The 26461-nt window shown below is 41.3% G+C and overlaps 1 protein-coding gene across 1 annotated transcript; it reads right to left on the bottom strand.

The window, feature by feature from the left end:
- Window positions 1–8167: 8167 nt before the first annotated feature.
- Prps1 (phosphoribosyl pyrophosphate synthetase 1) lies at window positions 8168–26219 on the bottom strand. The gene is made up of 7 exons (XM_052171401.1): window positions 25970–26219; window positions 17285–17468; window positions 15270–15368; window positions 13724–13848; window positions 11945–12118; window positions 10582–10741; window positions 8168–9121 (listed from the first exon to the last, which is right to left on the bottom strand). Exons 1-7 carry the CDS (start codon window positions 26089–26091, stop codon window positions 9029–9031), a joined length of 957 nt encoding a protein of 318 aa, XP_052027361.1. The 5' UTR covers window positions 26092–26219; the 3' UTR covers window positions 8168–9028.
- Window positions 26220–26461: the final 242 nt, after the last annotated feature.

Below are 26461 nucleotides of genomic sequence, written 5' to 3'. Positions count from 1 at the left end.
TTCTTCCCCCAAGTTGTTTTGATTTTCAAGACAGGTTTCTTTGTGTAGCCCTGGCTGTCCTAGAATTCCCTCAGTAGACCAGGCTAGTCTCAAACTCACAAAGATGCACCTGCATCTTGTCAAGATTAAAGGCATGTGTGCACCGCTACTGCCCAGCAACCAGGGTGTTTTATGGCAGCAATAGAAACCCTAAGACACCAAGTAGGCAAAAATTATACTCCAGATACACACACCATGCACACACATACAATAAAAATAAATATAAATAATGTGTAAAAATTCAAAGAGAGTGCTCGACTCCTAGCGCTATTGTGAATTCTGAGAGAAAAGGAGTTTGAGGGGGGAAATTAGAAAGGATGTTGACTTGGAAATGAGTCTCTATCACTGATGGAGAGGATCCTCCGAATGGAAAATAATCATGGAATACAGATGAGGTCCAAGGCTTAGATAGGGCGGAGAATCACACAAAAAATGGCAGTGAACAGCAACCCAGAGATAGGGAGGCAGAGCACGGAGGGATGTTGACAAAGTGCCAGCTGATGGAAGACGGGTGTATGTCAAAATAATTGTCTCCAGAAGCAGGAAGTTTTTCCTGATTCCTAAGGTTTAGGTATCTCCTCCAGGGTTCCCATAGCTCCTGGTTTGCCCTTCATCATGTTCCTTATGATGGTTAAGTCCTAATAATCTATTTAGTTATTTGTAGACAATGGCTTCCTAAACTGTGGGTCTTGTGATTAAATTTGGGGTTGTGAAAAGTCTGACAGCAATTGGTTAGGGAACATGCAACAACCCTAAATGAATTCCAACTCAAAAGGCCAGTGAGCCTGAGGTGCTCCTGGTGACACTTGTCTGTGCTGCATTCTGTACCCTGGCTGTAATCTTGGCATAAAGTCCATGAGCGCACTTTCCCGGCTGCACAGGCCATTATGCTACACGGTGCCAGCAAACACTGCCTGAACCATTCTGACTCAAATCTCAGATTACCGTAGGATATGAATTGCAGTGTTTTTACTGGACAGTTTTCTGTTCTTACAGAAATGCAAAGGTATAAGAATGAAGAACAGTGTTTTAATAATTTCCTGCCCTCATTCCTTAGAATATTAAGTATCATATTAGGGTTTCTTTGGATGGTACTGGTCAAAACACTTGATTTAAAAAAAAAAAAAAACAAAACAAAACTCCTCTTTGAGGCTGGAGAGATGGCTTATCAGTTAGGGTCACTGTCTGTTCTTCCAGAGGACTAGGGTTCAACACCCAGCATACACATGGTGCTCAAGACCATGTGTAACTCCAGTTCCAGGGAAGCCAATGTCCTTCTCTGGCCTCAGACTGCACCAGACAAACAAAGAGCACATGGAAATATATGCAGGCAAGCAGCCAGATTGTAAAATCAAATATTTAAAAATTAAAAATTGCTGTCTAAATTGCTGACATGAGTCTTATAAAACCTTTTAAAATAAAATTGGCTTGGAATTAGTACAGAATTTCAGGCAACCTCTGAAGCGGTAGTAAATACAGTTCTATTGTAAATACTACATATTTAAGGAATGTGGCATTCTTAGTGTGACTAATGCAAAGTATAAATATCGATCACTCCTGGAAAACCTTAAAGATACTCTAGATTCTGCAGTACCAAATATTTAATCAAGTTTAATTCATGTAAAATAAATGAGCAATTCATTATTATTTAAATGTTCCTTCATCTTTAATAAATAATACACATGCCTTTGATACCCAGCACTCTGGAGGCAGAGGCAGGCAGATCTTTGTGAGTTCAGGGCCAACCTAGTCAGAACAGCCAGAACTATATATAAAGACCTTGTCTCAAAAATTAAATAAAATTATAAAGAAAATTTGAAATAAATTTGACTTATTCGTAGTAAATATTTGATTTATATACTGATTTATACCTATATATGCAGAGTCACCTAGAACTACTTTTTCAGGGTCCATCAGTGGAAAGGAAGTTTAAATGACCTGCTGTTAAGTCATGCCATCCACCATCCTGCCCAATGGGTAAAGTCTGGGTATAAGTGCACCTGTCAGTCCTTGCCAGAGAAGCTTCTTCTTGCAGTATATAGTGACTAAACACAGAAACTCACAACTGGTCAATGTACAAAACTGAGAGACTGTAGAATACCTTAAGCAGGACATACATATCCTACCTCTCCCCAAAGCCTGTGAATCTTCACCGAAGAGGGGGTCAGAAAGAGTCCAGACACAGGTGGTAGGTAACTTCAAGGAAGCAATGTTTCCAGACCCAACAGGCAGATGCACATAGGAACTTAAAGTGCTTGTGACACCATCAACAGGTGCTGCACAAGCTCAGGGAGGCCAGACAAAATCTTGGCATAGTGTGTGTGTGTGTGTGTGTGTGTGTGTGTGTGTGTTTGTGTGTTGGGGGTGAGTGGGCATGAAACCCTACTAGCTGAAGAGTGGCTGGCATTTTATGGCTGCTGGGAGAAGGAGGAGTCAAGTTTTCATTAATAGTGTGACCCTTGGCATATCAGTCACACACTCCAGGATAGCGCCTACACAGAGGGAAATGCAGTGTTTGATAGTGGACTTGAATTACTTGTAAGTAATAAATTGCACAGCCACTAAAAATGTTTTAGGCCGATTTCTTTAAGTTCAAAGTCAGCCTGTTCTACATACTGAGTTGCAAGACAGCCAGGACTATGTAGAGAGACTCCATCTCTACCATCCCCTTCCAGGAAAGAAAAACTTCAAGATGGGTGGGTAATGAAATGAAGAGTGGTGCCTCACATGCTTATCAGCCAGCACACAGCCTATTTGCGACAATAAGTTGAGCTATTCACCTGGGGTATTCTCACTCAGTGAGCGTGCACTGTGTTGTTACCATGACTACCAGGGCCCTGGAAAGCTAAGAGCCTCTGGCCATAGCAACTCCAAGTTGTTCTGTCTCTTCCTTCTCTAGAGCCTCTGCTTTACTCCCCTAGTGACAGCAGTTTCTGTTGTTTGGTTTGGCTTGTTTGAGACAGGGTTTCTCTCTGTATAGCCCTGGCTGTCCTGGAACTCCTATAGACCAGGTTGGCCTCATACTCAAGAGATCTGCCTGCCTCTGCCTCCCAAATGCTGGGACTAAAGGTGTACACTACCACTGCTCAGCACATCCCTTCAGTGTTGTAAATGTGGCCAATTATGATCTTGAATTCTTCCTGCCTTTACCTCCAAATTGATAGGATGATAAGTGATTTTCCCCCTATGTTCAAAGCCAGGGCCTTGTGCATGCTAGGTAAGCACTGAGCCAACTGAATTATGCCCACAGCCTGGAAGTTTTAAATAAGCAGAATACAGTTGCTCTTGTCACAAAAAGTGTATGGGAGACAATGGATATGTTAATTTGTTACACTCACTACAGTAATTTTATAACATATATATTTTATAACCTATTTCTTTTAAATTAAATTTTTATTTATTTTGTGTGGAAGGACTTATGCTATGGTCTATATGCGGCTGCCAGAGGACAATTTATGGGCACAAAACAGCTTGGGAGCAGATACCTTTACCTGGTGAGCTATCTTGTTAACCCTATAAGATCATTTAAATTTTACATACATTTTGTTTTTGAGACAGGGTCTCACTATATAGCATTAAATGTACTAGAACTTGCTATGCAGACCAGACTAACTCAGAAATCTGCATGTGTCTGCCTCTTTCGTGCATGTATTAAAGGTATGGGCTACCACCCATATTTAAGCTGGCTTAAAAATAACTTTTAAAAGAAAAATTAAGGCTGCGCGGCGGTGGCACATGCCATTAATCCCAGCACTTGGGAGGCAGAGGCAGGCGGATTTCTGAGATCAAGGCCTGCCTGGTCTAATCGAGGCCAGCCTGGTCTACAGAGTAAGTTCCAGGACAGCTAGGGCTATACAGAGAAACCCTGTCTTGAAGAAAAAAAATCCAAAAAGAAAGAAAGAAAGAAAGAAAGAAAGAAAGAAAGAAAGAAAGAAAGAAAGAAAGAAAGAAAGAAAGAAAGAAAGAAAGGAAACAACAAAAAAATTAAGCCAGGCCCTGCAATCCAAACATGTCGGGACCAGAGAAAGGATTGCCAGAATTTGAGATCCTGCCTCAAAAGAGCTACTTCCCCCTAAAGAAAAACAAAGGGAAAATTTTTTATAATAATGAAAAAGCTATAAATAGATAAAGAGATATATATTAACATGGTTCCATTGACCTTCGTGCTTCTACCTGACATATTATTTCCTCTATCACTTCTTCTGTGTCTCTCACTGTGGCTACCTTCTTGCTTCCCCAGCACTGAAACACTGGAATTGCAGGTGTATGTCACCATACCTGGGTATTCTTAAACAAGGACTCTCAGGTGAACACAGATTTACACGAGCAATCTAAAACTCAAGACACGGACGGTGAGATGAATAGACATCTCAGCCATTCAGATGCTTGCTGCTCTGGGCAACCTGTAACTCCAACTCCAGGGGATCTAATGCCCTCTTGTGGCAGCTACGGATATGTGCACGTAAGTATGCAAACCAATGTGCTCCCACAGGTTCTGGCGCCATAAACATCTTGAGTCAAAGGTGGTACCACATGCCCAGAATCATAGTGCTCAGGAAGCTGGAGTAGGCAGATCTCTGGGAGTTCCAAGCCGGACAGGACTACATAGTTAGTAAGACTGTGTCTGAAATAAAATAAAGTTTCAAAAATCTTAAAAAAAAAATCACTAAAGGGAGTTAGGATGTGGAGACCAGTCTGAGCTATATAATGTGTCTTAAAAAAAAAAAAAACCTTCAAAAAATGTTAAAGAGGAAATCATTAGCTGTAGTGCATGTCATTAACACCCCACCCTCCAACCCCACTGTCTCAACACTAAAGTAGCCTCTTGCTAGATGCAGAGGTATCCTGGAACCGACATATATTTTGTGCTACTTGGTTGCAAGAAGCAATTGGGAGAAAGCAGCAAAATACTAATAGGTAGAAGACTATCAATTCTTGGCTTGGAAATGTGACAGGAATTAATGTCAAAGGTGTGCCTGCCTGTCACTGTGTTGTCCGTTCCTTCTCCCACTTGCGGTTATAAGAGGTCAGCACATAGATGACTAAGGTAACATTACCACAGATGATGCCCTGAAGAGGGCTCCAAAGATGCATGACCTTCTTGTATCCAAACTTGAGGCCCTAATATGCATGGGCTGCAAAAACCCTGGGGGGGGGTAATCTTTCATCATAGCAATTTATGAGCAAAACTTCAGGAAGCCAATCAACTGAGGCCTTGGTAAAGATGGAGACAGACTAAGACTTAGGGACTGACTGACTGCACTTCCCCTCCTCAAGTAAGGGTTCTCCACACAGAGCACTGTCTCCCAATGGGCTCTAGCCTGAGCACTGGGCCTGGGTGAGTGCGAAGCTACCTTCGGGATCCCAGTTCATTCTGTGTGGGCATTTGGGAGCACCTATCACTGGATTCCCTTCTGCAGACCACTTCCTTAGCAGGGAGGGGTAGGAAGGAAGCCAATAGAGAGCGCCTTTCCAAAACTCAATTCTAGGTATTTCATAACAGCCCTCAGTTTTAAGAGTCATGTGCTACTAACTGACTCTAATACTTTGAATAGGGAACACCCTTTTTTTCTGTGATAGAAAAGATGGTTCAAATTCATGGCAGCCTTCCTATCTCAGCCTCAAGACTAGGCATGCGCTCCCATCCTTGCCTCCAGCGGAACACTTCCAGACCTGGAAAGAGAACTTGGGAGTAGGAGCCCCCAGCCTTGTCTTCCAGAGGCATTGGCTTTGCAAGTTGTTCAATAGCATAGGCGCCTTTTCTCAGATTCTGGGGATAAAGGTGAGTGAGAGCAGAAAACAGAACCTGGTAAGGCCTCCTGGATCACAGGCTTCTGCAGAATCCACTGCCAAACTAGGAGCAGTAGCTCTTACCTGCAATCTAGTACTCGGGAGGCTGGACCGGGATTGCCACAAAAATTAAGGCAAACCTGAGACACTGTTGTGTTCTAGGCCAATCTGAACTATAGACTCTGTTTCTAAAACCTGAAGCAGATAGATAGCCAGATGGCTCAGTCTCAATGCATGATGACCTAGTTTTTAATCCCCAGGACTTATGGGACAAGAATATATTCATCAGCAATGCATCATTAAAAACAAAATAGACTATAAATTCACTGTTGGGAGCTGGGAACAGGACACATACACTTCATCCCAGCACTCCAGGGACAGATCTCTGTCCAAGTTTATAACTAGCCTGTTCCTGGCCAGCCAGGGCTATAGTGAGATCTTGCCTCAAACATGACAGACCCCCAAAACAGTTGTTGGGGCTAGTGGATATAGGCACTGGCTGAGGAGCCTGGCTGGATTCCTGAGACCCACGAGGTAGAAGGACAATTTTCAAGTTGTTACATGGTGTCTCATACCCACATGAGACATAATTTTAAAATAAATTTAAAAGCCCATCAAACAGTTGAGCACAAATGCTACATGGCTTTAATCCCAGCACTCATGAGGCAGATTCAGGAAGATCTCTATTAAAGGCAAGCCAGGTGACAGCCTATTTGAAAACAAAAACAAACAAATGTCCAAGTCACTGAACTACATGGGAACTACATTTTTCTCCCACTGTTGATGCTTGCTTACAGCATTTTCCTCAATATCCCAGGTGGTAGCATTATTCCAGGCCTAGTTCAAAGTTAAGAATGATGCTTTCTCTAGATTACAGAGTCCTACAGTCTAGGTCTTAGGTCAAAAACCCAGAAATAAAAACGATCCTTAACATTTTAAATTGTGTTGCATGAGATGTAATGCAATTGCATAATCCTGTCCAGGGCAGGCATACTATATATGCTAATAACCTATTATTACATCAGCTGTCTCTTACTTTACTTAATGGTCCCAAGGTACTATATAGTGATCTGGGCAATTTTATTAGTGGAACTGTAATTGTTCTTACCAGTGCCCAGTTTATAAATATCATGGGTATGCTTATGTAGGGGAAAACCTAGTTTATATATGGTTATATAATACCTATGGTTTCAGGTATTCAGTATGGGTCTTGGATAGTATTATTTGTGGCTAAGTAACTACTGTATTCTGAAATGATGAACCTTGACACACTGATCCAATACTTCAGGAAGCAGTAGCACAATTACCTCCCTGGGCTTTTTTCCAGAAAAAAAAGATGTCATATCTTTCTCTAGTCCCTCTTGACTCACTTGTCAAAAGTCTAACTAACTCCGGGCAGTGGTGGCGCATGCCTTTAATCCCAGCACTTGGGAGGCAGAGGCAGGCAGATTTCTGAGTTTGAGGCCAGCCTGGTCTACAGAGTGAGTTCCAGGACAGCCAGGGCTATACAGAGAAACCCTGTCTCAAAAACACAAAAAACAACATCAACAACAACAACAACAACAACAACAACAACAAAAGTCTAACTAACTCAGCTATCCCCATATTCAACAAAAGCATAATGAAATAAAAAGTAGATCCAGAGGTGGGGCGTGGAGTGCATACCTTTAAGCCCAGAAGCAAAGGCAGGAGGATCTCTAGGCCAGCCTGGTGTACAAAGTGAGTTCCAGGTTAACTAGAACAGTAACAGAGAGGAAACCCTGTCTTCAAAAAACAAACAAACAAAAAAACAAAAAACAAAAAACAAAAAAAAAAAAAAACCCAAAAATAAAACCAACCCTCCCCGAAAATAAAAAAAGTAGATCGAGGTTTAAAAGAACAAAGGAGCACTCTCCACAAAGGTCTATAATCAGTGAGTCTCAAAGAAAAATGTACATCCTTATACAGTCATGTACAAAGAAACTCACTTAAAATCTTGGAATGCATTATAATCTATGTTTAAAGTCTGCATGCTTACAATCTCAAGTTTTATTTAGAAATTAAGCACTGACCAAGGAGGGAAATTACCACATAAGACAAAATCAGCTCAAAAGAAATAGGAATTTGGATTTCCAGGAATAAGTAGCAGAAATCCAGAAGGAATTAATTATGCTTCCTATAATTCATGTATACCGCACAGAATTAATTAGTTCTAATTCTCACTAAAGCGCAGATACTTTTAAGTCTTGCTTTTTGTTAACAAGGTGGCTAAAATGGTTCAGAAAGATAGATATGCTGACCAGTGAAACACCTAAGACAAACGGCAGCAGGAAAATCATTAGACTAGCACACCCAAAACTGCACACAGGACAGACATTTTATTAAGTTTCTTCTACACAATACAATAAGTTCAATTGAGAAGTCAAACGGATCCAAAGAAGATAAAAATTAAATACTTAAATTAATCAAAAGGCACTACGACACCACCTAAAACCCACCACCTCAGAGGTAGTAGGCTAAGGAAGATCGTGCTACAGCAAGTTATCTAACGTGAATGTTAGCAGTTACATAGCAAGAAGCAAGTCTGTCTTACAGAAGATTTTGTTACAATGATCACTGAGTCCAAGATATTTGGCCAGGAAAGGGTCAAGATAGCTAAAGGTAAAGCCAACTGGAAAGGAATGGGTATGGAGAATCCAAGCTATAGTTAAACAGATGGCAATGGATCAGGCTTCTTCCTCCCAAAAATTAATTACTGCATTGAGCCCCTGCCTTCATTACAGGGTGCTCAACAGCTGAACTATGCTTAAGGATGCTCAGGGTTCTTGCTATAGACCTCTGAAAATGTATTACACATGGTCTGGCTTTGTTGCTAGTTACTCTGAATGACGAAAACCCCAAGGCATTCACACGCAATGGAGTATGAGCTTTGTCAATCACGTCCTAAGGACCTTGTTGAATACTCTCTAACAGTCTTTCAACAGCTGAGCTCAACTTAAAGCAGTAAGGCTCACAAAATAAACAAGAAAGCCAGGATGCAGGTCAGGCATCCTAGCAGTTAATAGCAATCTGTCTTTCTCCAATTTAGGATCAATTCTAACATAGCTAAGGTGGGATGTAAAAAGCTATACTGGAGCAAGCTGGGTCTTCTGCTGAACTCACCAATACCAAGAAAAACAAGGGGTGGGGTTGATTTATTTTCAAAATGCTTCAGAAGTTATTATAAAGGAACATGGCTGAACAGGTAGGACACAGATTCTCCATTGTGGGTTCTCCTGATGGCTTCTGCAAGGATCATAGAGATGTCAATCACCTAGAAAGGAAAAAAGAATGCACCTAGGTTAGTCTGCAAGAACAGAATTCATGGGCCTAACTGTAGCCTATATGAGCAGCCTGGAAAGCAAACTTAACTAAGGATCTAGCACTCAACTCCTCCCTTTTACTAGAATCATTAGAAAGGAGTTAAGATGCAAACCTTGACTTATTAAAAGAGTGATTCTGTACAGGCCAAGTGCATTCCTAGAGCAGGTGAAGAGATGTTTCGGCAGCTAAGAGCACTCACTGACTGCTTTTCCAGATGCCTAGAGCTCAGTTCCCAGGACATGTCAGGTGGCTCACAACCACCTTCAACTCTAGCTCCAGGGAATCTGATGCTCCTTTGGCCCGCTGCAGGAAACTCCACATGTAATACACACACTCAAACATACATACATACAAACTAGCCGGGCAGTGGTGGCCCACACCTTTAATCCCAGCACTCAGGAGGTAAAGGCAGATGGATCTCTGAGTTTGAGGGCAGCCTGGTCTACAGAGCAAGTTCTAGGACAGCCACGGCTACATAGAAAAACTCTTGTCTCTAAAAACAAATCAACTTACAAAAAGAACATGCCTATTATTCTAGCCCTTGGGACACTAGGGCAAGAGGATTGCAGTAAGCCTTAGGCTACCCTAGTCAACAGTATGCCTTGTTTCAAAAGACCAAAGCAAAAGAAACAGCAACAACGAAATTTGGAATGTAAACAAAGAATATAGAAAATAAAAATATTTAAAAAAAAAAAAAGAAAGAAAGAAAAGAGCCTAGGGGTGTGGCTCAGCATTTAAGACTGCTGCTCTTGCAGAGGGCCTGAATTCAGTTCCCAGCAGCCATATGGAAGCTCACCACTACATTGAGCTCCAGTTCCACAGAAGCAGACACATGCAAATAATTTTTAAAATGGTAATTAAGTTTTACAAATATACAAAGCTGGATGTGGCCTGGCATACTCTTGATCCAAGTACTTAGGAGGCAGAGGCAGCTGGATTGAATTTAAGGCCAGCTGGATCTATAAACCAAATTCTAGGTCAGTCAGGGCTGCATAGTAGGACACTGTATCAAACAAACAAGCAAACAACAACAACAACAACAACAACAACAAAAAACAAAGAAGGAAGCTAGACTTTTAGGCTAAAGCATAAAAGTCCAAGGCCTGCCTGTGCTCCAGAGTAAGTTCAAGGCCAATCTGGATAACATAATGAGACCACATGTTAAACAGTACAAGGTAGGACTCTGGCTCCAGTACTTATTGCCAAAAGAAAAAAAGGAACCAAGGATGGTTTTAGAAATTCAGTGGTAGAATGCTTACCTACAGAAACAAGACTTTGGCTTCGTTCCCAGATCAAAACATAACCAGACAGACAACCCGAAGAAGCTTCAGTATTAACATATCCAACTTAATATGTTACCATCTGCAAAACACTTAATGGAAGTTTGGTTTTGGATCAGTTTCATCTCACCTGGATTTTGGAGCAGTGCTTCATCTTGTCCTCCTGAGGTATGGTATTGGTAACTACTACTGCTTCAAAGCATGCATTGTTGATTCGAGAAATGGCTGGGCCAGAAAAGATTCCATGTGTCAGGATAGCATAAACTCTGGTAGCTCCAGCAGAGAGAAGTCTGGAGGAAAAAGATCTGATTAATCTGACATCCAAATACAGAATCCGAATTAGGAAGAAGGAAGAGTATTAATTTGTCACAACAGAATATCACAGACAAGTGTGACTCACAAACAAGGCTAAGATCATGTGTAGACAAGCATCTTATGTGCTCACAGGACCTTCTAGTATACAGGTAAAGAAAGTATAACAAGCATTTTCTTCTAATAAGGTTACCTTACCTATTGTGAGGGTTCTGCTCTCAAGATCTCACTAAGCCTAAATACCCCCAGAGTAATTTGCAAAACCACACCTGGTTTTACAACATATGAATTTTAGGGGGACACAGTTCTGGCTTATTAAGGAATAAAGTCTGCACTAAACCTTATTGTGATAGAACCTATAAAAAAAATCCCAGGGGTAATCTCTATGTTCTATTTCCTTTCTGGGTGGTAAAAAGAGAAATGCCCTTCAATATGATCTGAAAAACTATATAATAAAAATATGTATGGTACCACAAGACTGAAACTTTACAACCCTGAATGTAAGCTTAACCAGAAATACTTGAATTTGACTGTGCTTGCTGCCCCGGCCTGCTGACCTGAATTTGATCCCTGGGACCCATGGGGTAGAAGGAGAGAGCCATTCTGACTTCCACATGCTTGGCAAGGCATGTGCACATATGCACACATACAAGATAAATATATGTAAAGGAGATCTGGGGATTTCTAACTCACACAACAATGCTAGCAGTGTAGAATATTGTAAATGTAATTAATGTCATTGAATTAAATAGTTAAAAGGGCAAACTTTACCATATAAAAATTGTTCTGACTGTACTTGAACTTAGGATTTTGGACTTTATAACCCAGGTATAGAATTTTGATCTTTCCCTGGTCTAGCAGTGTGCAATCAAAATACTGTCTCACCACAGCTTCCGGGTAGCCATGGAATCAGGAGGGGAGACAACCCAGTTTGTGGTAGATTGTGATACCAAGAAAGGACTTCTAAAAGTGTATGTGATGGACTTAACTTTTGATAACTTGTTCAGGATAGCCTGGATGTAAAAGCAGTGTCTGTTTATAAAAATGAAAAATCTGAAATGAGGAATACTTACTAATCTATTTTAAAATATCCCAAAGCTACTACTTACCCCTCAGTTGTGTTCCGAAAAGAAGCAGCACAGCAGTAGTTTAGCTTTTAATTTCTAACTAGCTGTACTCACTTGTCAGCAGCATGACAGATTGTACCACATGTGTCAGCCATGTCATCCACAAGTATAGCCACACGGTCCTTCACATCTCCTACGAGTACCATGCGGTCCACTTCATTGGCCTTCTTCCGCTCCTTGTGAATCAAAGCAAAATCCACATTCAACCGGTCTGCAATGGAGGTCACTCTGTAAAATAGGAAATGTTGAAAGTTAAAGACAAAATCCAAGGCAAAAGTGGCTTCCAAGGCTGGGATGGGAGTGTCCTTTAGTGGTAGACAGTAGAGCTGGCATGCACGAAGCCCTGGATTCCATCACTCGTGCCCACTTATACAAAATAATGGAATGGTTTTCCTGGGGGAGAATACTCCTTGAAAATAAAACAGATCCCAGAGCTAGGAAAATGCAACTATCATTGACATCCCAAAACACAAACATTATAAACTGGATTTTGTGGATTAATACCTCTGTAATACCAACAGCAGTATAGGAATATGATATTCAAACTTATACCAATTCATTGTGTGGATAGGGTAGACATACCCTTCACCAGTCCTGGGAAACAGTATATACTAAGGTATAGTAGTTAGCTAATTAAAAGCAAAAGAGAGATCTTATTAGCTAGTAGAGGGAGTGCACAGATTGTCCCAATCTCCATCACGGAAGACTTGTGAGTCTAGAAGCAGTGACACGTGAACTGGAGGCTAGGAGGAGTGGAGTAAAGCCCACCCTCTCTCCCATGATGGTGCTCAAGACTGCCACTGATGGGAAATAGCAACTGTACCTGGACACCAACCTTGAGAGTCCTTCTAGAAAGAAAATTAAGCCAATTAACCGGGCAAACAGGGCATGTTATTATATAGCCAAAATTATTATATCAAATAAAGAAAACTTTTTTTCAAAAGCAGGTTAGAAGGCAAATCTGACAACAAAGCACAACATGGTTCACTTATGCAGAAAGTCATTCGGTGGCTTTTGCTCCTCTTCCTCTCTTTCCCCTCTGTCCCTTCTCTCTCCATTCCCCTCCCACTCTCTCTTATATGCTCACAGCTGGCCTCTACTCCTCCCTCCTTCCCTCCCTCCCTCTCTGCCTTTCTCTCTACTGTTCCTCAACTCTCCCCATGCCCTAAATAAACTAAAGAAAGAACATCATTCAGTGTAAATGACAATAGGCTAGCTATGTGACATTTGTGCCCAGGCACCACTGTATAATCCTTGTCATAAAGAAAAGATGGTCTAAGCAACAGCTTTGCAAAGAGTATGTAAAGGTTACTTTAAAAAATGTTAATTATTCCATTCCTTTACATCTCAAATGATATCCCCATTCCCACTTACCCCTCCACAACCCCCCCATCCCACTTACCACTCTGCTTTGCCTCTATGAGGGTGATCCCCACTCATCCGCTCCAGTATCCGCCTATGCTAGGAAGAACAATGTTACCTAACCAGACCACCAGAGCTCCCAGGACTAGACCACCAACCAAGGATTGTATAGCTTACTTATCCATTAATGAATATCATTCATTGCAAATGAAATTTCCTACCCTTCCTGATAAAGTTCAGTAGCTTTGCTTTACTAATGTGATAGTCAAACATAATGCAATGGCTATTTAATTTTTTTTTTTTTGAGACAGGGTTTCTCTGTGTAACCCTGGCCGTCCTCAAATTTGCTCTGTAGACCAAGCTAGCTTTGAAATCAGAGATCCACCTGCCTCTGCCTCCCAAGTATTGAGATAAAAAGCATGTACTACCACTGCCTGGCACAATACATTATTTTTAAGGTAATAATCATACCTCTTGGCTCCACCAGCATCAGGTGAGACAATAGTACAGTTTCTCCACTCAGATATGTTCTCCCTTATCCACTTTAGGACAGCTGGCTCTGCATACAAATTATCCACCGGGATATCAAAGAAACCCTGGAGAAAGAAGCTGGATTAAGTTTCGTCTTATCTTTTCTTTTCTTCCATTTATGAATGTCTAAAAAAATAAAGTGGATCTAGATAGATGGCTCATCTGACAAAGGTATTTGCTGTTGAGTCTGATGCCTTGAGGAGCTTGCCCCCTGGAACTCACATGGAAGAAATGACTACTAAAACTTGTCTTCCCAACCTCCCTAGACATATTTTAGCATATGTGCACCCAATCAACAATCAATCAATCAATATAATAAAGGGGGGCTGGTGGGATGGCTCAGCAGGTAAAGGAGTCCAAGTTTGATCCTGAGGAGCCACTTTGTTAAAAAAGTCATACAAGTTATTTATTCTTTTACCTTCACACAGCATGCATGTATCCATGTGCGCATGCGCACACACACAATACAAATGTTAAAAGAAAAACAGTAACTTATGTAAAAAAATACCTTACTACAATATTCAAAGTATTGGAAAGGTACCCCCAAGGTGGTAACTATGAAAACAGAGCCTCTTTCCAGGCAAAATCAAAAATGTTAGCCCTTAGCCAACTCACACCTGACCATAGGAACAGAAATGAGCCCTGACAAAGTCAAATTCAGTCAAGTACTATGAACTGCCAAGCCAATTAGACTCCCAACTTACATACACTGTTTATGCCACTTGGTGTGTGTGCTGGTCCATCTGGTAAAGCAACTAGAGTTAGTATAGCCCATAAACTCAGGGACAACTATTTATGCTGAATGACTATACAAACTGGAAATCACGAGACATGTGCTTTAATTCTAGCTTATACAAATGAGTTGTATTTCTCAATTAAGTTACATTTTTATAGAATGAGTATACTTCTCTATCCAATGTATGTCACTGTGTTGCCAAGAGATCCAAACGGTATTAACTGGGAGTTTATATTTTTAAAGCAGGTTTTACTCTCTCCTTGCCTAGGGTCTTCCAGATGCTAAGATTATAAGTATGTACTATCATATGCAGCAGAAAGTTTCTTTATGTAGTAGAAAATAAATGTGGCAATTGATTTCCCTTGCTCTGGGCTTGTATGAAAAATCCTTCATATCTGTAGCTCTAAATTAGGAAGACTGATTATTCTGGGGGGCGGGGGGAGATCCTGATAATAGCTACCATTATTATCAGCTACATCAACCAAGTATCATAGACTTAATATTTTATAACCATAATTAACGAACATATATTATGCTCAGAAGTAACCTACCAGGGTTATAAGGTTAATGTGCTAGTATGTTTAAATAGAAGCAAGCAGACTAGTTCTAGTCCTAAAGCCTATACTCTTCCCAATACCAAACTGTCAAACTTCTTGCTTCATCTTTCAGCCTCCAGGCTACAGATGTCCACTACCATGCCTGACTGTCCTCCCACCCTTTTAACTCTCAGCATTTAGCTTTAACTCTTACCTGAATTTGAGATGCATGTAGATCCATGGTGATAATATGATCCGCACCTGCTACAGATAGCATATTTGCAACAAGCTTAGCTGAGATTGGAGCCCGGCTCTGAACAGAAGGAAAGGGAAAAACAAAAATCAAAAAATCAAAATGAAAACAATTCATTTGCTTGAGAAAGTAGCATTATCATGTACTTATATGGCATAGTTTCAGCGGTAACTATTTATATTAAATGATTACACAGAATAACTAGTTCTAACTTATACATACAGTTGTATTTCTCAATTAAGTTGTTTCTCTTTTTATAGGACAAGTAAGTATATCCCTCTCCCCTATGCATGTCATTGTATTGCCAGAAGATCCAAATGGTAGTATAAGCTGGGAGTTAATACTTTAAAATTCATGTATCTGCTAGTTTATTTACAGAATGACGTATATAATAAAGCTTTGCAAGTCTTTTCTAATGAATCATTTTTACAACTGATACATACCTAGGAAGAATGCTAGATTTTTTGTTTATTATGATCAAGTATAAAGAAAAAAGCAGACTTGTCTTATAGTGCCACAGGTATGTTGAAGTTAATAGGAAGCTGACCTTCAGATGAATCAGATTAAACAATTTTTACTGTGATATTGGTCTTTAAACATTGACATGTTAGGTGGCATAAGTACTGAGTATGTATGCATTAAAATGTTTCAATAAAACAGTTTTTAGAGATAGTGTGAGGACTGAGCTTGATTGATCACAGTAAACACTTGAATAGATTGAAAATGTATTCATAAGAAAACAGCCAGGAAGCCAGACAGTGGTGGCACATGCCTTTGATCCTTGTGACAGAGGCATGCAGATCTCTTGTAAGGCCAACCCGGTCTACCCAGAGAGTTCCAGGACAGTCCGAGCTACCTGCATAGGGATACCCTATCATGAAAAATACCAACAAAACAAAATGAAACAAAACAACACAAACTACTAAAGGCATCAGTAGAAGGATGGGGTCACCAACTCACCTTCAAAAACTGACCCAGTATTATTCCTGCCTAAAAGAACTGCAGAGGCAAAAATGGAGTAGAGACTGAGGGAAAGAAGTTCCAGTAACAAGACCAACTTGGGATCTAGCCCATGCACAGGTACCAAACCCTGACACTGTCACTGATGCTATGCTGTGCTTGCATACAGAAGCCTAGCATGGCTGTCCTCTAAGAGTCTCTACCAGCAGCTGACTGAGACAGATGCAGATACTTATTAGCCAACTATTGGACTGAGGTCGGGGACCCCTATGGAAGAGTTAGGGGAAGGACTGAAGGAGCTGAAGGGGATGGTAACCCCATAGGAAGAACAACAGTGTCAACTAACAGAGACATCTGGAAGCTTACTCTCAGACACTCAGCCACCAACCAGGCATACAGGAGATGGTTGGAGACCCCCAGGACATATTTAGCAGAGAGCTGCCTTGTCTGTCCTCAGTGGAAGAGGATGCCTCAGGGTGAGGGGATACCCAGGAGGAGGCACCCTCTCAGGTGAAGGTGAGGGGAGATGGGGAAATAATTTTGCAGGGGGGGACTAGGAGGAGAAGCAACATTTAGGATGTAAAATAATAAAAAAGTAAAGTCATACACTATCCCTCACAATGCCATTTCACAGCATTTACTGACAAATGGATTTCTGTGGAATTTGAATTAAACTATGATACTTTATCTATGAAAATAATATTTGTCTTCTAAATGAAAGCTGAAATACTTAAGTAAAATACATAATATGTATGTACTGCTTTTAAAATCAATTATATGGCATTTATGTAAAGATAGGGAACACTTACGAAAATATCATTTGGGAAGGCACTCACTATTAAACTACCAATGGTGAGAATCTAACAAACATGTAAATATATAACTGATCGCCAAGGATTTGGTGACTTTGGACAATGTTCCTCTTTCTGAGCTGAAGGTATAACTCAGTGGTAAAACACTAGCCTAACACTCAGCTCTAGGTCTGATCAGCACCAATTAAAAAAAACCATTCCTACCTTATCCTTCTTATCTTGGCGGGCATAAGGGAAGCATGGGATGACCGCAGTCACCCGGCTGGCTGAAGCAATCTTGCAAGCATTAATCATGATTAGAAGCTCCATTAGATTGTCATTTATCTCACCACACCCACTCTGAACAATGTAGACATCTTCTCCACGAACACTTTCCCCAATTTCCACACTAAAATAGAAAAAAAATGAATATAAATAATAGATTTTTCTAAGCCACCAGTCATACGATCAGCATTAATATATGCCAACACAGTCCTACGATCAGCATTAATATATGTCACCACCATCCTACGATCAGCATTAATATATGCGATTGATGGATTACATACAGCTACATGTGGATATTGATCACGTCAGACTTTGAGAGAGGACCTAAGGGCTGGAGAGATGGCTCAGTGGTTAAGAACACAGTCTGCTATTTCACAGGTCCTTGAGTTCAATTCCCAGCAACCACATGGTGGCTCTCAACAATCTGTAATGGGATCTGATGCCCTCTTCTGGTATGTCTGAAGACAGCTACAGTGTACTCATGTATATGAAATAAATATAAAAAAAAAAAACAAAACAAAAAGAGCACTGAAGGAATCTGTATACCAGATTGTTCAGTCCATTATAGTTCACTATACAAATATTCTGAGTTTATAAATGTGACACAGGATGAAAAAGATTGGTTGAACTTACTTTAAAGTACTTACAAAGATGTAATTGCACTGTTATTTTTTATGGTGGCCATCAGATACAGTACAAAATCTTCTATTAATTGTAAGTACTATAGTCCACACATACGGAAAGGAAGAAAATCCTCAGAAATGAATCACCACTGTTCTGTAAAGATGCTGTAGAGAAGACAGTACCTTCCTATCATAGTGTAAGTTTGTTAAAGTATCAAATACTCAAGCCAAAGTAAGTATTCTACTAGGAATATGTAAAGATGAATGAAACAGATGTGGGCCCTGCCCTCTTTCTGTGCTAACTACACTCTGAATTAAGCAGAAACTCTTGCTAACTGCTACGGTCTGGAGGGATGAGATTAGTCAGTCTATAAGAACATGAATTGGCTGGGTGTGGTGGCACATGCCTTTGATTCCAGTACTTGGGAGGCAGAGGCAGGCAGAGGCAGGCAGATCTCTTTATGAGTTTGACACTGGCCTGGTCCACAGAGTTCTAGGACAGCCAGGGATACTTAGAGAAACTATGTCTGGAAAAAAACAAAACAAAACTACAAAACTGGGCCAGTGTTGGTGGCAGACATCTGCAATTCCAGGACTAAAGAAACTGAGAAAGGGTGATGGTGATTTTAAAGACAAGATAGCTACACAAAAAGAGACCCTGTCTGAAAAAAAAAATGACAGACTTAAGTGCAAAATGAAAAAAAAAATCAACAAAATAAAAGGCTAGTTTACATGAGTGAGAAAAAAATACCATTGATAACCCTCTAAGATAGATAAGCAATGAATACAACTTTGTAGATAGGGAGGTAGGAGGATATGGGAGGACTTAGGTGAGGAGAAAATATGATCAAAATATATTGTACAGCCAGGCAGTGGTGGCGCACGCCTGTAATCCCAGCACTTGGGAGGCAAAGGCAGGCAGATTTCTGAGTTTGAGGCCAGCCTGGTCTACAAAGTGAGTTCCAGGACAGCCAGGGCTACACAGAAAAAACCCTGTCTCGTAAGAAAAAAGTTAGAAATATATTGTATGAAAAAAATTAGGGCAACAAAACTAGCCCCAGCTTAATCTGAGAAGTCTACCAGCATTTAAACAGAATTAATGCTAATTTTACAGTCTTTTCCAGAAGTGGATAAGAAGGAAACAGGTTCCAACTCAGTTTTAGTGAGGCCAGTGAGTATTACTCAGATACTAAAGCCTGATGAAGGCAGTAAGTATTAAAAGAAAACCACTGAAAGAGGGCACGAGGAAAGCAGATGCAATCATCACAAAGCAAATAGAAAAGACCCTTTCGGAAATCAGATTGCTTGTCAATAGTGGTGCTTTAGACATCTTTTTTGTTGTTGTTTTCTTCTTTGCTTTTTAATTTTTTTATTTATTTTCTATATTTTTTGTTTACAATCCAAAAGCCTTCCCCTTTCCCAGTTCCCCCCTCCCCATATGTCCCATAAGTCCTCTTCTCTCCATCCATTCTCCTATATTTCCCCCTCCCTTTTCTCTGTCCTGGTACTCCCCTACAATGCTGGATCAAGCCTTTCCAGGATTAGGGCCCTCTTGTTCCGTCTTCATGGGAATCATTTGATATGCTAATTGTATCTTCAGTATTCAGAGCTTCAGGGCTAATTAATATCTACTTATCAATGACTGCATTCCATGTGTATTCTTTTGTGATTGCGTTACCTTGCTTAGGATGATATTTTCCAGTTCCATCCATTTGCCTAAAAAATTCATGAATTCATTGTTTTTAATGGCTGAATAGTACTCCATTGTGTATATATACACCACATTTTCTGTATCCATTCCTCCATTGAGGGATATCTGGGTTCTTTCCAGCTTCTGGCTATTATAAATAAGACTGCTATGAGCATAGTGGAACAAGTTTTCCGTCTTGAGACAGGGTTTCTCTGTGTAGCCCTGGCTGTCCTAGACTTGCTCTGTAGACCAGGCTGGCCTCAAACTCAAGAGATCTGCCTGCTTTTGCCTCCCAAGTGCTGGGATTACAGGCGTGCACCATCACTGCCCAGCCTCTCTAGACTTTTATCAGTGTAAATGTACTTATTGTTACATTGTACCATAGCTTTACAGGAAAATTATAGTTTGCAGGAAAAATAAGTCAGAAAGTTATAAAACATCGAGTACAACATATATTTTTCTCATTTTCCCCAACTGCCCATAAATCTACAACTCAAAATTCAGTTTCCTGACACTGGAAATAAAACTCAAATTGATTTATTTTTTAGAGGGGGGGACAATAAAGGACTCATGTAATTCATGATGGCCTGCAATTTACTATTGAGCTGAGGATAAGCTCAAACTTCCGATTCTCCCTTCTGCTACTACCTCCAAAGGCACTACCACACATGCTTCTAAATTCAATTTTGATGGCACACACTTATAATTAAGACAGAGTAGACTGGGGGCAGTTTAGGATAGACAGTGAGCTCCAGGGCAGTCTGGGCCAGTTTATGACCCTGTCTCAAAACTAAACAAATAAATAGTAAAGAAAAGAATATAATTGTGTACCATTATACCTGCATATACTCAAGCAAACCATTACTGCATCTCTCAATTAAAGCTGAGGTAACGGAAGTATAGAAAAAAAAATGAGAGACACTTCTGTGGTCAGTCAAAAGAACCTGCTTTAATTCTCTATTTTCTGAGAAGCTATGTAATGCTATGAGGAAACCTGGGAAACTTCCAATTTCTGTAGTTAGCATAAGAAATTGTCCACTTCTAAATCAGGTTTGGTGGTATACACTTATACTTCTGTCCCTGAGGATATTGAAAGCCAAGGCCACATACCTTGTCTCAATTTTTTTTTCTCCCTGGCTTGTCATACACCATTCAGTCTTTTTATTTTAAATACAATTTTTTAAGAAAAAGATTTATTTATTATATGTAAATACACTGTAGCTATCTTCAGACACTCCAGAAGAGGGAGTCAGATCTCATTACAGATGGTTGTGAGCCACCATGTGGTTGCTGGGAATTGAACTCAGGACCTTCGGAAGAGCAGCCAGTGCTCTTAACCACTGAGCTATCTCTCCAGCCTCCTCCCCCCTTTTAATATTAATATTCCTTGGATATATCCTTTCATTTCCTGGCCTCTATGCTTCTTGACAGTATCTGGAATGGTTTTTTCCCCTATAAATACTTACCCAATTCCTTCTCTGATAGTTTTATTAAATTGTATTCAGATAACCAATAATAAAAAAGAATGTAGCTAAGGTTGTAGCTCAATTCCTAATTTAGGTTGTTTCCCTAGTATTTAGGAAGTCTTGGGTTAGGCCGGGCAGTGGTTGCGCACGCCTTTATTCCCAGCACTTGGGAGGCAGAGGCGGGCAGATTTCTGAGTTCCAGGCCAGCCTGGTCTACAGAGTGAGTTCCAGGACAGCCAGGGCTACACAGAGAAACCCTGTCTCGAGAAAACCTGCCAGAGCCTTACAAATACAGAGGCAGATGCAAACATCCAACTATTGGACTGGGCATAAGGTCCCGAATGGAGGAGCTGGAGGGGTTTACAGCCCCATGGGAAGAACAATGATTTCAGCCACCCAGATGCCCCAAGACTCCCAGGGACTAAACCATCAACCAAGGAGCACACATGGTTCCAGCAAAAAATGTGGCAGAGGAAGGCCTTTTTGGGCATCAGTGGGAGGAATGATTCTTGGTCAGGTAAAGGCTCAACAGGGGCCCCAACAAAGGGAAACCAAGGTGGGGGGGAGGTGGGAATGGGTAGGGTAGAGGGGCATATACATGGAGGCAGGGAGAGAGAGGAGGGGGAGGGGCTAGGGTCTTAGGGGAGGGGGATATCGGGAAAGGTTTACAATTGGCAATGTAAATGAAGAAAATATTCAATAAAAAAAGAGAAAAAAGGGCTTGGGTTAGATCCTATCCAGGTATAAGTGCAGTCTTTAATTCCAGGACGAGACAGGAAAATCAGGTTATAAGGAATTTGAAGACAGCCTGAATTCTGTCTCAACACAAATCCTAGTGTGTGTGTGTGTGTGTGTGTGTGTGTGTGTGTGTGTGTGTGTATATGTGTGTGTGCATTCATTGAGTACCTGAGGCAAGAGGTTCACAAATCTGGAGTCAATCTGTACTAAGCAGGTAAATTTGTCATAAAAATAAAAAGCATTAACCAGGCATGATGACACATACTCCGAGGTATGTGAGACCAGACTGGGCTACATAGTGAGACTCAATAATTATCATCATCATTGTCATCTTTAAATGGCCAGGACAGGTTTAAAGAATGTCAAAGAATTATTTTCCAAGTTACTCAATGTAGAATGCCCCAAAGCAGCAGTGAGTTTTAAAAAATGAGTATTTTTTACTTATTCACTTTATATCCTGCTCACTGTCCCCAAATCACACCCTCCCACAATCCTCCCCCCATTCTCCTCTGGGTGGGTGGGGGCCCCTAGATATTCTCCCCACCCCAGCACTTCAAGTCTCTTTGAGGCTGGGTGAGAAGCAGTGACTTTTGAAAAGGAATTCCTCGGGTCTTTTTGTTTTCCTTTTTAGAGATAGTGTCTCACTGAGAATTCCTGGCTGGCCGGATCTCCCCGTATAGCCCAGGTTGACCTTGAACCCAGAGATCAGCCTGCTTTATCTGGCTGAGACTGGAGGTGTGCTTTGTGTAACTCTCACTTTCCTTGAAAGACTCCCTGATTTTTTTAAAAAGTGTTTCTGTTTTTGTGGCTCATGTAGTCTAGACCAAGTATTTCCAACAATTGAGCAACTTCAAACAAATGGCTAAATCTGTCTGTACTCCTCTAGCACCTCTTTGACCCAGATCTCTGTTCTCCTGGGGGAGAGTAGATGTTGGGGGCACTGATTTCTGAGGTCAGCTTTGTATTATGCGTGGTATCAGAAGTTCATCTCTGGAGGGAGTTTCAGTAAAGGACAGAGTATCAGTATCGTATGCTTCATAGATTCACTTCCTAGTGTCAGGGTGTTTGGTTAGGAGTTAGAACAAATACAGTTTCACAACTGACCCTAGAAAGTCTGATAGACTTCAATTCCTCAAAGCATTTAGACACCAAAGTGGGTGTGGCTTCTCACCTTATACAAAGCTTCAAATGAGTCAATAAAAACCCTACAACATTATTATATTTTGTATTTTCTTCTTTATTACAGTGTAAAGTAAGTACCATGGAAGTCTCTAAAGAGCTTTTATCCACTACTTATGCCTCTATCCCCTAAGCTGCTAGAAGACAAGAGATAAGGTAACTTCTTGGCAAAATTACTATAGTCCTCAGTTCTATAAGACTTATAATATCGATTTTAACAAAGTCCTTGCTTTTGTAACTACAGAATATATATAATACAGTCTCGCTTTGCAGCCTGGATCTACTTCTGTAAATAGGCTGGCTTCCAACTCAGATCCTGCCTGTCTCTGCCTCCCGAGTGCTGAGATTAAAGGTGTACGACATTGCACCTGCTTCAAATCCTTGGACAGCCTGCCTTATCTACTATCTACAGAGCTGGGAGGTCAGCCTTATCTACAGAGTGAGTAGCAGGACAGCCCAAGGCTAAGAAAAATCTTATCTCCAAAAAGCAAAAAGAATCCAAACTATTCGGAAGTCAGGCGTGATGGTGCAGGTTTAATTATACCAAGGAAGCAGAAACAGTTTAGGACAGACATAGTAAGTTCTAAACCACTCAGGTATACTCTCTATCCCGCTAAAAACTCACCAACTCACCCAACTGTTAACAATTTTTATAAATTTTGCTTAATAACCAACATTTCAGCCATTTATGAAAGCTAAGCTTAGAGCTAAAACTTATATTTAGGGTTAGAGAGCCTGTTTAGCAGTTAAGATCACAGGCTGCTCTAGTAGATTCTGATTCCCAGCTCCCACATGGTAGCTCACAACCATCTGACTCCAGTCCCAGGGATCTAACACCTTCTTCAGACCTCAACAAGTACCAGTCATGCACAATATACTTCTATGCAGACAAAATAACCATACCAAAAAATAATTTAAAGAAACCATAAAAAGCATTATTATCCAAGTTGCACTTAATCATGATTAATCAGTAGAAAACTACGTGTTCTCTTCTTCCATGATCACCACCACAAATATAATCCCAGTTTCTGGTATGTTTCATTCTGCAGAAGGCAGAAGGATTAACACACAGACAAAACAGTCCTCACATTCCGCCCCCTGAAAACATAGAAGACTTAATGACCAAAGTGGCTAAAGAAAACCAAATTAAAATACAAAAAAAGCTTTCTTATCCCCTAGCTACACTGGTCTCAAAGTCTAGGGCTGTTGTACTTTCTTTACTGAGGCCCACGAGTACTAATGGTCAGAGAGAAAAAACAGCAGCTTGCACACTTCTTTTGACTAAGGTATTGCCTGGTTACAGAGGCTATCAGTGTTCGAGCTACCATTTGCATCACAATTAACAGCATACTAATCCAGGAAAAAGCCAACATTACAGATGAACTTTAACTAGCTAATACGCACATGCATTCAGAAACCATTTCAAAGTAAAAATACAAAACATTTAGAAATAATCAGAAAGAATAAAGCTTATGTAATTTAACTGATCATTGGTTTAAAAAAATTGGCCCCTAACAAATGACTGTAAGATTGTAGGCTGTGGAGGGAGTGATGGTCCACGTCTGCAACCCCAATACTAAGCAGGTAGAGAGAGAAGCAAGAGGATAAATGTCAGAGTCCTGTAGATTACCCTTCAAAAAAAAAAAAAAAACCCTAAAAACAAAATTAAAATAAGCCAACAAAAAAGCATTGTGGCCAGTGCTCTGGTTTCATCTATTACAGGAAAACATTACAGTTCATGAGATCTAGAGGATTCTGTATACAGCTGGAAGGGACATTGAAAGAAGCAAGTAATCAACCCTCTCACATGGTCCAATAGTGCATATGGACAATGACTGGGGCTAGGAAGAGAGTTTTGTTAGTAATATTTCAGAGACCGTTTCACTATGTAGTCCTGACTAGTGTAGAATTAGCTAGGCAGACCCGGCTTGCTTCAAACTTGTGGTTGGCTACCCACCTGCTTCTTCTGCCTAGTGATATGCGACAGCACACCAGTGCTGGGCGACGAGTTTTAAGAAAAGCATCAAAAAGAAGACATTCAAATTTCACCTCGCTGTTTGAGCTACCTGTTCCCCAGCGTTATTTTGTCACTGAACACTCACGTGTAAGCCGTCCCCTAAATCCTCACGCACTTAACGCTGAGAAGCAGCTACAATGGAGGAGGGCGGAGCGCGTGTATTATCTCTGCTAGTAGCTGCACTGAAAACGGTCAAAACCTCGAATTCTACAACTAAGGCTTCCCTAATTTTTCGGGATGACTTAAACTGAGATGCTGAAGATCAAGGATGCTGAGCTAAAGCAACCACTTTACCCCATCTACTGGATTTAACTTAAGGGTGGTTCGATTCCTCGACAGACGGGATAGGAAAAGCCGACAGTGTGCCAATCTAAGGGACGTGGTATTTTCGCGCCCTCAGAACACAAGGTTTCCCAAGACCAAACCAAAACGCTACCATTTCCAACCAAAAAGCTTTCCAATTCTAGGAAAGAGACCACGATGGAGCTTTGAACGCGATAGGCTCTCTGATGTACACCAGTCGACGCGCCGAAAGCGAACCAAACCCAATCTACTGGCTCCACAGTGAAGCTGACAAGCCACGTGTCCCCATGCCCAAAGGTAAGCCCGTACCCCTCCAGACGTTCCAGGAGGCCATTACCCCCCCGACATTAGGTCCTCCATCCCCAGTCTCCAAACGCAGCGGCCTCGCCTCCCCCCTCCATCTTGGCTCCACCTAACCGCGGGCGGGGAGGATGAAGGAGACCCTCCCGGGAGGTAAAATAACGGAATAACCCGCGGGGCAAGCTAACCTCAGCTGCCCCTTTCTGCCCATCCTCTGCGCCCGGAAAACACCACGGCCACTCCATCTCCCAGGTTGCCATTGCCTGGGCAGGTCAGGTACACTCAAGATGCCAATTGCGTCCTTACCAGGTCTCCTGGTTGCTGAATTTCTTAGTCACCACCTTGCCTAGTTCCAGGCCCAGGCGGTCAGCAATTTTCTGGGATAAGTCCTGGTGGGAGCTCCCGCTGAAGATCTTGATATTCGGCATCTTGGGCAACTACCCAAATGTGCTCAGTGGTCGCCGCCGACACTGGAACGGAAGTCAGCAGGCAGTCTGAACACCAACGGTACCGCGTTGCTACTCCGCCATCTTACATTCCCGCCCAGCGCGCGGCATTAAATTGCCTAGGGGGCGGGATTACAAAGGAAGTTCTCCACCCAGCCTTTCTGGATTGGCTGGGCCGGGGTGAGGGGCGGAGTCTTCCGGTAATGTTGCCGCCCAACCCCTCTCTTTGCTAATTTGTTCAAAGGCATGAAAGGGGTTAAATTAAAGCACGTTTACATCACAAAGATATCCACAACGCAGGCGCATCCCTAGCCTAAGGGCTTGTTTATCGACTCTAATTACCAAGTGTACT

Source organism: Apodemus sylvaticus, chromosome X (genome assembly GCF_947179515.1).
Source record: "Apodemus sylvaticus chromosome X, mApoSyl1.1, whole genome shotgun sequence".
In the NCBI taxonomy this organism is placed as follows: Eukaryota; Metazoa; Chordata; class Mammalia; order Rodentia; family Muridae; genus Apodemus; species Apodemus sylvaticus.
The sequence above is the reverse complement of the archived record's forward strand: the minus strand, read 5'-3'. Positions and strand labels throughout refer to the sequence as shown.

Bases quoted from the DNA above. Each gene is read 5' to 3' on its own strand.
- Prps1 (XM_052171401.1), bottom strand. From the start codon at position 26,091: ATGCCGAATATCAAGATCTTCAGCGGGAGCTCCCACCAGGACTTATCC. The intron at 10,742-11,944 runs GTGAGTACAGCT...TTTTTCCTCCAG, and splicing joins ATCTGTCATGCTGCTGACAA to ACTTCTCTCTGCTGGAGCTA. The intron at 9,122-10,581 runs GTGAGATGAAAC...TTTCCTTTCTAG, and splicing joins AGCACTGCTCCAAAATCCAG to GTGATTGACATCTCTATGAT.